Here is a 15,055-nt window from a genome sequence, read left to right as displayed (position 1 = left end):
GTGTGTGAAATACCAGCATGTGACAATGATAAACACTGAATAAAAATAGCAAAGTACATATAGACTCTGTCTTAGAGAAGTCAGAGGAATTCTTGAGAATTATTGACTCTGCTGTATATCAGTTCCAGAACAAACAGTTTGAAAGCCTGTGTGTGTGTGTATTTCTGAAGATCTGTACATCACTTTGATCAGTGTGATTTGAGGAGGTCAGACTGGCCTAACTTCCCTCAGGGAAAATACACTTTTCCAAAAGCTTACACTTTTGTTAGGACCCAGTTAGGGAAGTACAAGACTATAGAAAAGGAACTGGAGCAATGTAAAACAGTCTTTGTCTGGACTGTGGCCCAGATTTGTTCACATCAATTGTCTTTCAAGGTCCAAAGAATGATAAGAAGCACATGGTTACACAGATGTGTTGAAAGAATTAAAAAGCTAAATTATTAAGCTGATAAACAGTAAAAGAAGTATAAAACAGTCCAAAGTAAGTTTTATAGTGATGAAATGACTCATAATCTCTTCAGATCTCTGCTAGCTGTCATGTTCTATTGCATGAAAGAATATTGAAGAGCAAATGTCATTTATTTTAGAGTAACCAAAGAAAGGATGTAGATTAGACCCCAGGCTGGACATTAGCACTGGTAAAATTTGTATCAAGTGTAGGATGGCTTTTTAGCATGTACAGTAAGCCTCACATCAAGAACTTGTCATTCTGCATCTGTTCAAGAAGAATTTAAGTAATAATTACCTTTCATATTTCAATATGTAAAATTTACATTGAGATGTTTGGAGGAATTTTGATAACAACAGTAGTTGGCAACATAGTTCTGTGGGGGTTGGATTAGATGATCTCCAGAGGTTCCTTCAAACCCTAAAAATTCTGTGATATTCTATACAACATTTTTCTTTTAAAGGAAAACCCTAGTTTTATTTTGTGCAAAATGTTAAAATAAAACTTTTTTAATAACATGATTTCACCAGATACCACAGAGTAAGTAAACTGTCATTCAGTTTTAACTGAATGCATTTTCACTTGTCCTCCATAAGACTAGATCTGTCATTTTAGACCCCCTGTAATTCCCTATTAGAAGTAGTCTGAGTAACATGAAAACCTGTCTGTTAATTTGGGGATGACTTATTTGTAGTGGCACTTTCAACACAGATGAGGGCATATGTATCAATATTCTGCAGATAAGGACAGTCTGGGTAAATGCAAAGTATTTTCATACTGTAAGAATTAAACATTGTACTTCTGGTCAAAAACAACACATCACCAAAGAGCAGCATCAGTTTATGGGAACATATGAAAGCCTTGATGTAGTTCATCAGAAAAAATGAAGGTCAGTCTGAGCATGAGTAGCACCTCTGCTTCTTTATCCATCTGAAAACAAGGACACAAAGATGTCAACTGTATTTGGAATTCCTGTAGCTCAGTTTGTCTCCACCATCACCCAAACTCGGATGCCTAGGGAGGAATGCAAGATTCAGGTGACCCTAAATGATTCTAACTTTTGCCAAATCACAGACACCTGTGGGTGCTGCAGCTGTGTGTGCTGCATCTGTGTGTGCTGCATCACACCCCCTGGGTGGGGGTAATGACCCCCTGCAGCTCCCTCTGAGCCCCAGGCATGTGTTCTCTGATTGTAAACCAGATTATTGTGTATCTCAGTTATTCCCAAGCAGCTCTTACTGAAGGTAGGCACCTGTAGTGCATCTGTAGCTTCCCTTTGGGAATTTGTGCACTGAAAACACACAGTCCTCAGGAAACCTCTGCTGCACAAGAGGCTCTTGAAAGTATTTACACTGGAGATTCATAAAATTACCCTGCACCCTGGACCTCATGCACATGTGAGAGGAAGCATTCCACTCCCCAAGCAGCATTTATTTACAAAGGCTCAAGGAACTCCTGATCTTTATGCATAAGTGTATCTAAACCCTAAGGATAACAAAAACAACTTTAACTTCTTCACACTGTCAGGTTTGGCCAAAAATATGTTGCTGCTTTGAGAGTCTGTGTTTATTTTTGGGGGGTTTTATGCATCACAGTCCTTTTCTTCTACTCTGGTGCTATTCTCTGTTTATCAAAACAGACTGTCTGAAAGAAAGGCAAAAACATCAATCCTAGCAGTACTGGCATAGTTCCTAACAGATCCTGGTTTTTTGCTAGAGAGAAGATAGTTCTGAGCTGGTCCACTCCTTGTGTCTTTTGTTGCCTTTTTTTCTTACTTGCATAGTTTGAATTTTTTTTTTCACTTCTGAAACTGTAAAGATGTTCCAGGGAAGACACAGGTATCTCCTAAATTTGCTCATTTTCAGCTAGCAGTGGTGGGATACCTTTTAGATGTAATCCACAGACCTAACCTGATCTAGGTTCTGTTCCTGGCAGCCTCTTGATCAAAACTGTTACAGTTTTGTAGGAAACCTCCTGCTAATTTGGCCAACATGCAGTATTTACATATTGATACAGAGTAGTACAAAGGCCAGAATGCATCTGTTAGAATAACAGCTTAAAGCCACTTAAAGATTGTTCCAGTGAGCTATAATGAGCAAGTATGGTAGGTCTTCATCAGAGACCATCTTGGATCAGCAAGACAACTGACAATGACATGCTGCTGCTCTCCAGTGCTAATATCAGTATGGCTAACTATAGATACCATTTTCTAATAATAATTTTAAAATATTCTTTAGATCTCAGCATCTTCAGGAAGATACAGACAAGTGATTATTTACCCTTTAATTTGTAGGATTTGTGGAGCTATAGTTTTTACCTGCCATCTTCAGGATTTATTTATATCTATATCTATTTTTTTTTTTAAAACTGTCATATCCTTCCTTCTGCTTCCCTTCTCCAAACTGAAAATTTGGCCTTTTTAATGTCTCCTTGTTTGTAATGGAGGTACTTCTCCTCCTTAAATGTTTTAGTTGGTCTTTTCTGTGGCCTTCTCTGAGTCCACTACATCCTCCTTCAGATACAGAGACTGGAAGTGCATGCTGTATTTAAAATGTGGATTCATAATCTTTATCTGTAGAGTGACTCTCTTTGCCTTGTTCTCGATGTCCTTCCTCAAGCTGCCCAGTATTGGGGGGATTTGGGGCTGCTGCTGAGAGGATGGTTTCACAGAAGGGTCAGCAACTCCCAGATTGTAACCACCAATTCCAAGTTAAGCGTCATGTAATCAGGGTTTTGGTTATTTTTTTTCCCTATGTTTGTTTACACTGAAGCTTGGCTGCCGCATTTTCACCCTGTTTGTTCAGCTTTGAGATCGTTTTGAAGTTCAGCCAACATTTGACTACCCAAAAGAGCTCAGGGTCTTCTGAAAGAGATGTGAAAGACTGGAGCATTCACAGTTTGCTTCCTTCTTCATCTCATCAGTCATGAGACAGAGTAAAACCAGTCCTGGCACTGATCCTCAGAGGACCCCAGTCGCCGAGTCTTTTCCATCCCTAAGTCCTTCCATTTGCTTCCGCTCCTTTAAGCAGCTTTTGGTCTATAAAACATCATTTCCTCTAATCCCATGGCAGCTTAATTTCTTTAATAGCCTTCAGTGTGGAACCCTGTCAGGGGCTTTATGAAAATTCAAATATATCATGTCCAGTGAATCCCCTTTATCCGCCTGGTCCTTGACACTGTTGTAGAAATCCAGCAAGTTGGTGGGACAGGATTTCCCTTTACAGAATCCACACCAAATCTTTTTCAACAGACTGTGATTATCCATGTGCTCAGTGATTTTGTTACAGACCTGTTATCTTACCCAGTGATGTAAGACTCTGGTCTGTATTTCCCAGCATCATCTCTAAAGTCCTTGTTTGTAGATGGGAAACTCCCTATTTTTCTGGCACAATGGCTGTTTGTGCTGATAGGTTACGCATCTTTGTTTTTAAATTCCACATTTGAGAGCTTCTAGATGAATGCTGTCTGGTCTTGGTGACTTCCTGACATCTGACTTGTTTGTTTATATTTAGTCTAATACTTTCTGTATGTTTACTTATTGATCTAGTTCCTTTGAATGATCTGCTACAAAGAATGCAATGGGTGTAGGAATCAAACATTTTCGACAAGAAAGAATGATGCAAGCAAATATATGAAATATATGAAATATGATGAAAAATATATGAGCTTCTGTTGCAAGGGCTTATACTTGACCATGAGTGCTGCTCTTCACACTTTAGTCATCCAGCAACCCCACCAGTGTCTTATCAAGTTTACTGCTTTTTATATACTGAAAAAAAGTTAAAATAGAGCACCCTTTCCATTTTTCAAGTTCATTTTTAGTCCTCTTAAGTTTACATTTACATTTGGCATGAGCAGTTTTGTGGCTTTTCCTTACTTGGACAAGCTTTCCATTCCTCAAAGCAGAGAAGGTAGGAGTATAATGGTAGCCTCCTTGATTTTCTCTTTAAAGCCATACAGATGTTTTTCAGACCCACACAGGCTTTTCCTTTTGCAGAGTTACACATGTTTTATGTGAGTTTCTATTACAAGTTTTTCTGGGATTTGGTGTTTGGTGGGTTTTTTAGTAGCCTCCAGGTTGCCTTTTTTTGGACTGTGTATTTTAGGGTGTTTTGACACTTTGCCTTCCCTCCCATTGTGTACTTCCTTTAATTCACAAAATCATTAAAGTTCGAAAAGACTTCCAAGATCATGAAGTCCAATCTTCAACCAAACACCACCCATGCCCACTAAACCTTATCACAAAGTGCCACATCTGCTTTTTTTTTGAACACTTCCAGGGATTGCAACTTCACCACTTCCCTGGGCCAGCCTGTTTCAATGCATGACCACTCTTTCAGTGAAGACATTTTTCCTAATATCCATACAGCCTGAACTTCCCATAGTGCAATTTGAGGCCATTTTCCCTTGTCCTATCACTAGTTGCCTGGGAGAAGAGGCAACCCCCAAGAATTCTGCATTTCTGTGCTGGATTCTTTTTCTACAACACTGAAATTAATTGTATTGTGGTTGCAGAGCAAGACCACACCAGGAACAGCATCTTTTTCTTGTGGGTTTTCTTACTTACTAGTTCTTTCAGGAAACAATTTTTTTTTTCATCTCTGGTGTTTTTGCCCAATTGGTTGATTCATTTTGGTTTGTGTTTATTTGGGATTTTTTCCCCTCCTCATCCTGCTAAAGTATCAATGCAGTTCAGTGAAGGTAGCTGGAATCTCACTCTCCTGCTGTCAGTCCTGAACTTGCAGATCTCAGTCCAGCTTCACAGTTTCTGCTCACTATTATTAAACTTACTTGGAAGTAATTTAATTATTTATCTAATATATATTCTAGTAGAGTCTGGATTTTCCATCCACAAGGACTTTATTGTGCTTTTGTCTCCTTATTATATAAAGCTATTAGACTTCTATATAATCGTTCATGCACACTACCCTACCCTCATTTGAACATCCTCTTCCGTCATTCCTAGAAGTCTGGTAGTCTGGTAACAGTGCCCACTCCTGCAAGCCCACCAGGATGCCTGCCTTACAGGAAGGAGTCATCTCTTAGTCCCAGTAATTCTTGTTCTGTCTTTGTATTTAGGCTTCTCATGTTGGCACAGAGGCACTTCTGAACTTTGCCCTCACAATGAATTTTAGCCACATCCACCTTATGTTACATCCATCTGAACAAGTTGCTTTTTCTGACTTTCAGTCTTGCCCAACTACCAGTTGAAACAGTCTCCAGTTTTTCAGTTTTCACGGCCAGCACCCTGGCTTAATAATGATTCAGGTGCATCCCATTTCTCATTTCAAAACATCCCCCATCTCCTGAGCTGTATGCTCCTTACACTGTGCCCCTTGTGCATGCATGGGGGCACTGATCTCTGTGTGCCTGTCAGGCCTTGCACAGGGGATTGGCAGTGTTCCTGAGAGCGCTATTCCTCAGGTCCAGGCTTGTTTCCTGGCTGCCAGCTTCAGTCTAGGCTGCACAACATCTCCTCCACGCATCCCTACATCCGCAGTACCCGCAGGTGCTGGCGCTGCTCCTCTGCTGCTGCCTGGGGCAGTTCCTGCGATCACCCTCGGCTGGCCCAGGATGTTTGCTTTCCTGTCTAGTGCCACTTTGCTCTACTGCTGCTTTATTTTGTTAGAGCAAGTAGTGAAATAGTTTTCTGTCAGCTCGACTTGGGATGATGGAAAGCATGAAGCTGAGAAGCAATGCAGCACTTAAATTCATGTTTGTTTTGCTGTTTAATTGTCAATTTGGGGTAAAAAGTAAATGGAAGTGGAGAGATGGGTTTTCTTTTTTTAAGAGGAGATAGTTTACAAATTGCTTTGGTAGCTGAACACTGAAGTCCAGACTAATGCAAGTTTAAGAAGTGGAGAAAGCATCTACAGTTCAGAGGAATGTCTCTGCTGTCGTGGTTTTGCCTGTAAAACTATACAAACCACAACACACAATGTTCTCTTACTGAAGAGATGTATTTTTACACATTTGAAATGCTAGTTACTTAGAATAAATACACCTTATTCAGATTTTATTTTCCAATGATATCACTATCAGTAGATCACAAACATTACTGAAATCTGTTAAAACAGGAAAGATTTGGGGACTCTTTAAGTGGACAAAATTAAGTCAGGCCTCAGTTTGTTCCTAATTTTGAAGGACTTCGGCAACAAGTACATTTCAGTAGAAGAGCCAATGTAGGAGGTTGAAACCTGAGCTATTTATTGCTGTCATATTTAAAGTGCATATAAAAATAGACTTCATTAGTAACTGAAAACTGGAATATCTGTTTAACACCACTGTCACAACTTTCTTAAGGGACAAGGCAAATAATTTGGAGTGGTGAAATGAACTTCCATGGTTCAGAAGGGGAAGGTGGTCTGAGGCCACTTTTTTGTCCCTTCTCAGTTACAGATATGTCTATGTTTCGGAACTTCTCTCCCCCCTCAGTTTTCCTGGTAATGCTGGTAATTCCAAAGATAGTTAATTGGCTTTTTAAGGTGAGGAGTTGAGAACTGAAAGAATTTTGTGGGAGCCCCAAATATTGGTTTGCAATTAAAAATGCTGTGGATTCAGTTCCTTTCCTGGAGGCTGTTGCACCTCATTTGTTAATCCCAGTGCTGCAGTGAATCCCCCACTGCAGCCCTGTGTTAGTGTGAATTCTGTCCCACTGAAGGAGGAATGCAGTGTCACAGCTCAAGAACAAAAAATACTCAATCCACTTTATTATTTTCAATTCTTTCCTTCTGCTGTGCTTGGTCACTAAAAGCATTACAAACATTCTCTGCTTGTATCTGTTATTTAGCCAGATAGAAAGTTTTATTAGGAAATTATCTCCCACACAAAAGTCCATTTGGCTCCCACACAAGTTGTTAGTGTTCATTTAACCCAAATTGTACAGGGTTCTTGACTAATGCTGTCCCCAACATAATGTTTGCTTGTAGTGCATTATTTGCATTTCTCTTTTGTCTCTTGAAGAAAAGTTCAGGCTTGCTTGTTCCTGCTGTTAATTATAACAAATTCTGGCAAGTTTAGGAATCTGAAAAGCCCATCAGATGTTGGCCTTAAGGGCTAGTGTCCCTGAAGTTGGATGTAATTTGCGCATAATAAATTGCTTCAATAAGATTTTGTTTCTTAGCTTAATTACATAAGTCTTTTGGGAGTTAAGCTAATGTGAAATTAAGGGTCATGGGACCACCACAGACCTTTAGTGGTTATGGTGATAAAATCCAGCTGTTTCTTCTAAAAATCAACCTTCAGTATGTCATCCTTATCCACTGGTGCTCTTATGTGATTGCTGTGACACTGGAGATTAGGGGCAAAAAAGTTGGGTTAGTTGCATTTGACCCTCACATGAATTGGGTAATTAAATACTAGTCAGATTACCTGACTTGCTTGACTGCATGCATTACAATGTCATCTGCAGATGTCCTGAATACCCAGGCTTTGGATAAAAGGACTTTGAATCGATGTGTGGGAATCATGACCTTCCCCAGGGTAGCACCTGAAGTAGCAGATCACACAGCCCTCAGTGAGGCTGAACTAAGTCAAACTCAAAAGGGAGGGTGAGGTTGTGGGGGAAAGCACTGGGATTCACAAAGGTGGGAAATAATGACAAACCTTTAGAATCTTCACATACAGGGATTCAATTTAGATTGGCTGAAGAACACCAGAGTGGGAAGTGGTAAGAATCAACTTGCATTGGAACTTGGGCATAAGGTAGAAAGCTAGAACCAACACTCAAGTATTTGAGGAGGGGATTTTGTTGTCCAAGCAGATTTGTAGAATTGCTACATTTCAGCTTTGGTGGGGGAAGGTGTTTCTTTTGAAATACTTATGTCTTGAGTTTTGATTGGTTTCTAATTTTCCTTAATAATTTATAACTGAGTTATAAGTAACATCAGTAAAGACTTGATTGTTCCTATGCAGAACAACCCATGTGCTATGAAGCAAACGAAACATACACTATACAATGCACAGAATGTTTTAAGTATCTTTTAAAGCTGGATCTTCAGCTCTAACTGAATATGCATACCTTAGATGTTTTTATAGGAGTCTAGTACAGAAAAAGACCATATATCTGGCTTCCGGGCTTTTGATTTCTAGATACAGTTTTGCATATTGTTAGAATGTTCCACTTCATAGGTAATGCCACTCAAAAGAGGATTTGTACATCAATGAACATCATAAGCATTGAAGGCATGGATAATACATCTGTCATTTTAAGATATTAATAGTATGCTTTTAGATGCTCATACGGTCAATGACCTTCATGTAGTGGCCTTGATAGCATCCTTAGAGAAACAGCCCTGCAAAATCCTTTCTTCACATTAAAGCAAGAGAACAGTCTGCTTTTAGATAAATGACCGGTGATTTTTTTGTGGTTAGTAAAAGCATTGCATATAAACCTGAAGAAAATCTCTGTGTGTACCATCATTCTGGACTCCAAATCCTTAGCTTGCCTGCCATCTAATAGCTGTAGGTAGGAGAAGGTTCTACCAGAAACCTCTTGGCAACAGCTGTGTTTGCAGCTCCATGGCCAAGAGATGGACTCATGCCTGGATGGAGCCCTCATCCAGCTCTCCAGCTGATGGTGTGAGGCCATATTGCTCCCTTTATGCTGTGCTTCGGTGAAGGGCTCTCCTAATCATTACATATTAATACATACTTTAGATGTTCATAAATCTGCATGATGTCCAGACAGAACCACACACAGCACCTTACAGATTTCTGCATCCAAGCACCTCAAGACTTTAGGGATCTCTTTATCTCTTCTCCTTCCCTCCCCCCTGCAAGCACACACACACACATTTGCATGAAAACAGGCTTTTAAAATTCCTTAAGGCAATTTCTAGTATGTGATAAGGACTGTTTTTACAGCGAAGTCCTTACTAATCAATAATCCTGTAAAGATGAAAAACAAATAGGGGGATATCTGCTTTGGCAGACAACAATAAAGATGTTCATGCTGTAACAATTTATTTGCACATTCATTCCTCCAGATACCCCTCACAGTTACGGGTCAAAGTCTTCTGTGCATCTGCACTGCTGTCCGAAAAATGTCAACAACCTAAAGGGACCACCCAGTCTGTGTTACATTTGTTGCCCTGTATGTATTGTAGGAAGGCACTTCTGGTCCCTTTTCAAAACAGGATGACTGTCCAAATTTCTGAGGACTTCCATCCTCACATCATGCAAATCTCTCCAGGGATGCTGTGGTTACTGCAGCACCCCTTGTTACTGATAAATGCAAGTGGTTACCAATACGCACTGCGCAGGATTTCACATTTACAATATGCAGTATAGTACTGTAGTCATGCCCACTATTTTTACCACTTGTTAGTTGTAAGAAATCCCACAAGGCCATTTGAGTAATGGAGTTTTGTTTGTCCTTAATGCTTGCTTGGTAAGTTTGTCTAGGGACAAATTGAGGAAATGGGGGGGAGAGGGGTGCAATTTGCAATAGGGCTGTCTCAAGCTCTGTGAGACAGAAGAAAAATGAAGGGATACAAAATGGAAAGCAGCATTTGGTTCTGAGTCTTTTGCCCTATTACACTTTTTAATTATAGGTTATGGCTTAAATTGAAGCATACTTTCTCCTGGAAATGCTTTGGGATATCACTGTAATTCCAATTTTGTCATCCAGCAGCAAACAAAATTTAGATTTTAAAAAGGACAAGCAAAGAGGATTACTAGCTTTAAAAAAATTTCAGGATGGATAACTTTATGACATCAAAATTACTGCATTCCACACTGCTGAATGAGTAGCTTGCAACTGAGGTAGAGTGTAATGTTTTCAAGCACAGCCTTTTACAGTTAGCAAGGTGCATTTTAGGACAGTTCTTCCATGTTGTACCTGATAATGGTCCACCATTTCAAGTGCGTAGGCCAGATGGTTTATAAGTTCAGTGAAGTGCTCAGGATCCCAACATAAGGAGGGAAGGCTTTTTGAGCAGTGAAGTTAGGCTTCCAAGGCACTTACAGTCCGATTTTTTGGGTGTATTTGTAACTCAGTGTTTTTGTGACTCAGTTGTGTTGTTTTGCTCTCTTTTTAGAGTTTCTGTGTAAGGAATGCCCAAGAGTTCATATTTTCATTGACCGAATTGAACTGAAGGACATTCCAGAAGAGCAGATGTATATGAGAAGGTGGCTTCATGAACGTTTTGAAATAAAGGATAAGTGAGTAGAAATATGCAGAACTTTCTGTTTCAAGAATCTGTCTTATTTATTTTATATTAACAGATATAGCCATGATTTCTGTGTTATCAGCAGTGCCAGCTGTAGGGCTCTCTGAAGAGAGGTGATGTTGGTACTCCTATGCATATAATATTTTAGATTGAAGAGGTGTGAGTCCATGTTCCAGGCAAGACTTGTATTCATCTGAATACTCTCCATTCATCTTCTCCTAGTTAAGTCCTGTGCAGGAATGTAAGATGCCTGTGGTAGGCAAACAAGAACAAGCAGTGTCATTCTGCCCTTGTAATCAGTGTTAAATTGGAGTGAGAGAGGGGTGGGTCTTGATCTAATCTCTTCTGCCATAATTGTTTACGAATCTTTCATCCAGACAGCAACTGGATAAAAACACAGTTAACCCCAAAATTCCTGCCTTCACTGGGGAAACGAGGTGATGTAGAAGTTTCATTTGTCCATTTTTGAATTGTGGCAGAAGTAAAGTGCCTGACTTCCTCCAATATCTCCAGATAAGATCACTACTGAGTATATGCAGCAGATCCTGGCGGACCTTGTTCTCCTGAGGGACTTTGTGCCTAAATGTAGGATTTAAGTATTGGTTGAGAAATGATGGTTTAATTTGCCAGATCTGAAGTCCAGTTTAAGGGAGCTGAATCTGTTTAATTTCTAAATCCTTGAATACTTTGAGTGAGACAGAAATGTCCCACTTCTTCAGTTCTGTTCTGCTTTAATATTCTGCCTGTCTCACACTCCATGGAAGTGAGAAATGTATTCACTTCTCCTGTGAACTTTGAATTCATCTAAAAGTTAACATGACTATCTATAAACATGGCACTGTTACTAAAGTGTCTTAGACATTTAGGATCACAAAAGCTTTTCTTTCCTTTACTTTTGAAAGATAGAAAGTCTGAATTTAATTTAAATAGATAAGGAGCTGATACATGAAATAAAAGGCTGTGCAGTGTCTGTCCCTTTAGTGGTCTAGTAAGATGAACAAAACTGAACCCTCATCATCCATGTGTCATTGTAAGCTCCTGTTCACTGGAGCATCTTTCCTGGGACCAGATCAGTCTGTCAGGCAAATTTAGAGATAGTTAAAACAAAACCCCAGAATTTCCAGATCCATTTATTACTGTTTTTTAAAACTAGGAGGAAAGAAATTACTACTAAGCCAGTGGCATAGCATCTTACTCTTGGCATATATATATGCTTCCAATATACTCAGTGTCTTGTGAGCCCTTGTTATTTATTAGTTTATTTTATGAAGATACTTCTTTCTCCTCCTTTGGTGCTCAGTGCATTGTTTTGTCCTACAATATTGCCCACTGCTCTGGGCTTTTCTGCTAAATGCTGAATGAAAACAATTCTTGTCCGCTTTTATATTCACAGTTGCAATTGGTCCACAAGGAAAATATGGCTTTAATGCTTACAAGAGTTCAGGTTGAGTATTTTGATGTGCATCATATGCGTAAGGTGTACTCATTATTTGAACTTGTTACAGAGGAGCTGCTGCATATGATGAGATCATTTGTTAAAAATGTGTGATTAGAAGCAGTTACTGGATGAAAGTAAGGTTGCTTAAAATGTCTTAAGCTACTGTCTGACTTTGACCATCTCCTTTTTCTCTGCTTATAGGTTACTAATAGAATTTTACGATGCAAAGGATTCTAAAAGAAGAAATAAGTTCCCTGGGAAAAGTGTTCATTCCAAACTAAGCCTCAAGAAAACTTTGCCATCTTTGCTGTTTTTAGGTGGCCTGACTGCTAGTATGCTTCTGACAGAATCTGGAAGGAAACTCTATGTAAAAACATGGATATATGGAACTTTAATTGGCTGCCTGTGGGTTAGCATTAAACCATAATGATGTTAGTCTCTGATCAGTGAAATGTGCAGTCTTTTCTTGCACATTGCACTAAATTTTTTCCTGACTTTATAGAAAAAAAGTGTAAATAAAGCCTTATTGATTGAATATTGGAAATAATAGATTTTGTGACTTAAGCCTCTGTGTGGTTGGTCTGGGGAAAATAAATGTAGATTTTCAAATTTGCTACTGATTTTTGCTGGAATAATGACAGATAAACCGAGTCTCATGATAAATTGCTTTCCCCATGAACTAACATCCATCTCTCTCTGCAGATCTGAAGAAGTGTGAGTTATGCATAAGGGTGTCTTAAGTGGACCTGTGAATGTATTTACAGAGATTAATTTAGGGTATATATTTATTCTTCTGATATTCATGTTGAATTTTTGTTACTCTTTGGTGCATTACAGCAGCTCTGTTGCATCTATCCCAGCTGTATCGCAACTAAAATCAAAACTTTTCTTTTTTTTTTTTTAATTTTGCTTTTCAGTTGTCGCTAAATACTGTGTTCTGTAAAAGGGACTGTGAAAGCTGGCAAATCATGAGATGTTACCAGAAGCAGAATAAAATGTTCCTGAGAACTGCTGTTCATGGGGAAGAAGCTCTGTTTATCTAGTGCATGATTTTTGATTCTATTGCAGTATTAGGTGATTATTTCACATAAGCGAAACATTAAATTGTACCAAGCAAACAGCTTATTTTGCGCACCTCGTATTTATGCATAAAAGGAATGTGTGCGGTGTAAGGAAATGTGAAGTCTTTGTTTCTGGCCAGAACCCTCATAGCCTCCCTTGCGTCTGCATTACCCCTTGCACCATGAGTGTTCAGCTGAGCTCACACTCTTCCATGTGTATGTGCCATAAGCAGAAGTTTCCTATTACCTCACGATTTTCTGGAAGCAAACCTTGTCATTTGGGAAGTGCACAGAATCACAGTAACTTCAGGAACAGTAATGAGGAACCTTCAGGTGTTCCTGCTAAATCTGAAGCATGTGCCTTTCCCACTAACCTGATTTAGCCTGGTGTTTCATAGGCTGGCAGTCATCTCTGCTGTAGTATCCCACTAGATTCTGAGTCATTCTAGGCCATGCAGACTGTACTTAGGTTGAAGTTATGAGGTTGATGTATATGATTTGCACAGTAGTTAATAGTGAACGAAATGCATATCCTATCAGTATTTCACCTGCTCGAAAATATACTTTAAAAAGCAAAATCAACAAACCCTGTGAAAGTCTGTGATTCCCAAGGCTGGTATTTTTGTTGGGGAAAGCCATTTCCTGATTCAAGGGAGCAGTCTGTATGTACAGCGATGGGGAAGAAAAGAAGATGTATTTTATCTTCTTCCATTAGGGAATTGGACTCCCTGTATCAAAATTAAAGAACTAGAGAATATTTTTATATCACACTTGCAAGCTTTAAATGTGCATCTCTTTCTAGCTTCAGTGTATGATTTGTCTTGCTTTAGAGTCCATTGTGAGTTAAACATCTCTCAAAATTATATCTCAGTTTTCCAGATTCCACCATTGCCAGTTATTTAAAGATTTTACCATGTGGGGTTGTTTTTTTGTTTTTTCTTAAACAGAGTCTTACAGAGGAATTACAGTTCCACCTTAAAATCATCCAGTACAACTTTCAGTTTGCAGTTCTGTGTCCTTCCATAATGGATTTTGTCACTGGAGTTATTTATATCGGTGATTGATTCAGGATATGTTGATGAACCGTTTCAAAAACAATGACTGGGAACAGTGTTGAAAAACAGTATTGTTATGAGGCTGTGAAACAAAAAAAAAAGCCATTTTATGTAACAGCCAAATGTGCTTTCATGTAGTTCTTCCTATTCTCAGCTGACTGTTACTAGTGGGTATAACCAGAAGGCAACGTTCCTATGTTAGTGTGAGTTTTTTCAGTCGTGGAATGAAATTTTACTCTGACATGACTAAATTTCTTTGTAACAGCTAAGAATAACATTTAATTATACATCAAAAATAAATGCAAACCGCTCAATTCATTTGTAGGAAAATAACTGCTATTTTGGAGAGCCTAATTACCGTGAAATATTGGATCTCTTGCTGTTTAAGTACCAGGAATATAATTGACACAGTGCAGCAAACAGGATGTTTATTTTGAACGTTATTCTCTATGTTAATCTTTTTTTTTTCCTTGCCATTAATTTATAAAGTTTTGAAACTGTAATTTGCTGATGTATTTGGCATTGGGAGTATCACATGCTATTTCTAAATATGCACTGATATTAACTTGAAATATTTCTTCATTAAAATAAGAAGAGCCAATGCTCATTCAACTTTTCTGTCCTGTCTACTTGTTCAATTGTTTCTGCACTTTCATGTTTGTAACTTGGAACTGTTCAAACAAAGGCTACAAGTGTGGTTTTAAGTCCCCAAGAGAAGGACTTGTGTGAGAAGTAGTCAATTGAAAGAAAACAAGTTTGTCTTTTTTTCCCATGCAGCCAGAAATGTGTTAGAATTGATTTGTGCGTGTTCCAATGCAACACACCACCAGGTCAGTCGAATTGCAATAGCTTTTCACCCTTGAGCACCTGCACCATTTGCT

General features: G+C 38.9%; 1 protein-coding gene across 2 annotated transcripts in view; it reads left to right on the top strand.

The window, feature by feature from the left end:
* Positions 1–14,792, top strand: part of AGPAT5 (1-acylglycerol-3-phosphate O-acyltransferase 5) — a 41,362-nt gene extending 26,570 nt beyond the window's left edge. For both annotated transcript variants that reach the window (XM_017739286.1, XM_017739285.1), the window contains 2 exons: positions 10,489–10,612; positions 12,260–14,792. In XM_017739286.1, the coding sequence (XP_017594775.1) occupies positions 10,489–10,612; positions 12,260–12,485 (350 nt within the window). In that variant the 3' untranslated portion in view covers positions 12,486–14,792. The remainder of the gene's footprint in view (positions 1–10,488; positions 10,613–12,259) is intronic.
* The last annotated feature ends 263 nt before the right edge of the window (positions 14,793–15,055 follow it).

Source organism: Corvus brachyrhynchos, unplaced genomic scaffold (genome assembly GCF_000691975.1).
Source record: "Corvus brachyrhynchos isolate BGI_N302 unplaced genomic scaffold, ASM69197v1 scaffold136, whole genome shotgun sequence".
Lineage (NCBI taxonomy): Eukaryota > Metazoa > Chordata > Aves > Passeriformes > Corvidae > Corvus > Corvus brachyrhynchos.
Note: the sequence above shows the minus strand (reverse complement) of the source record. Positions and strands in the feature narration are given on the sequence as shown.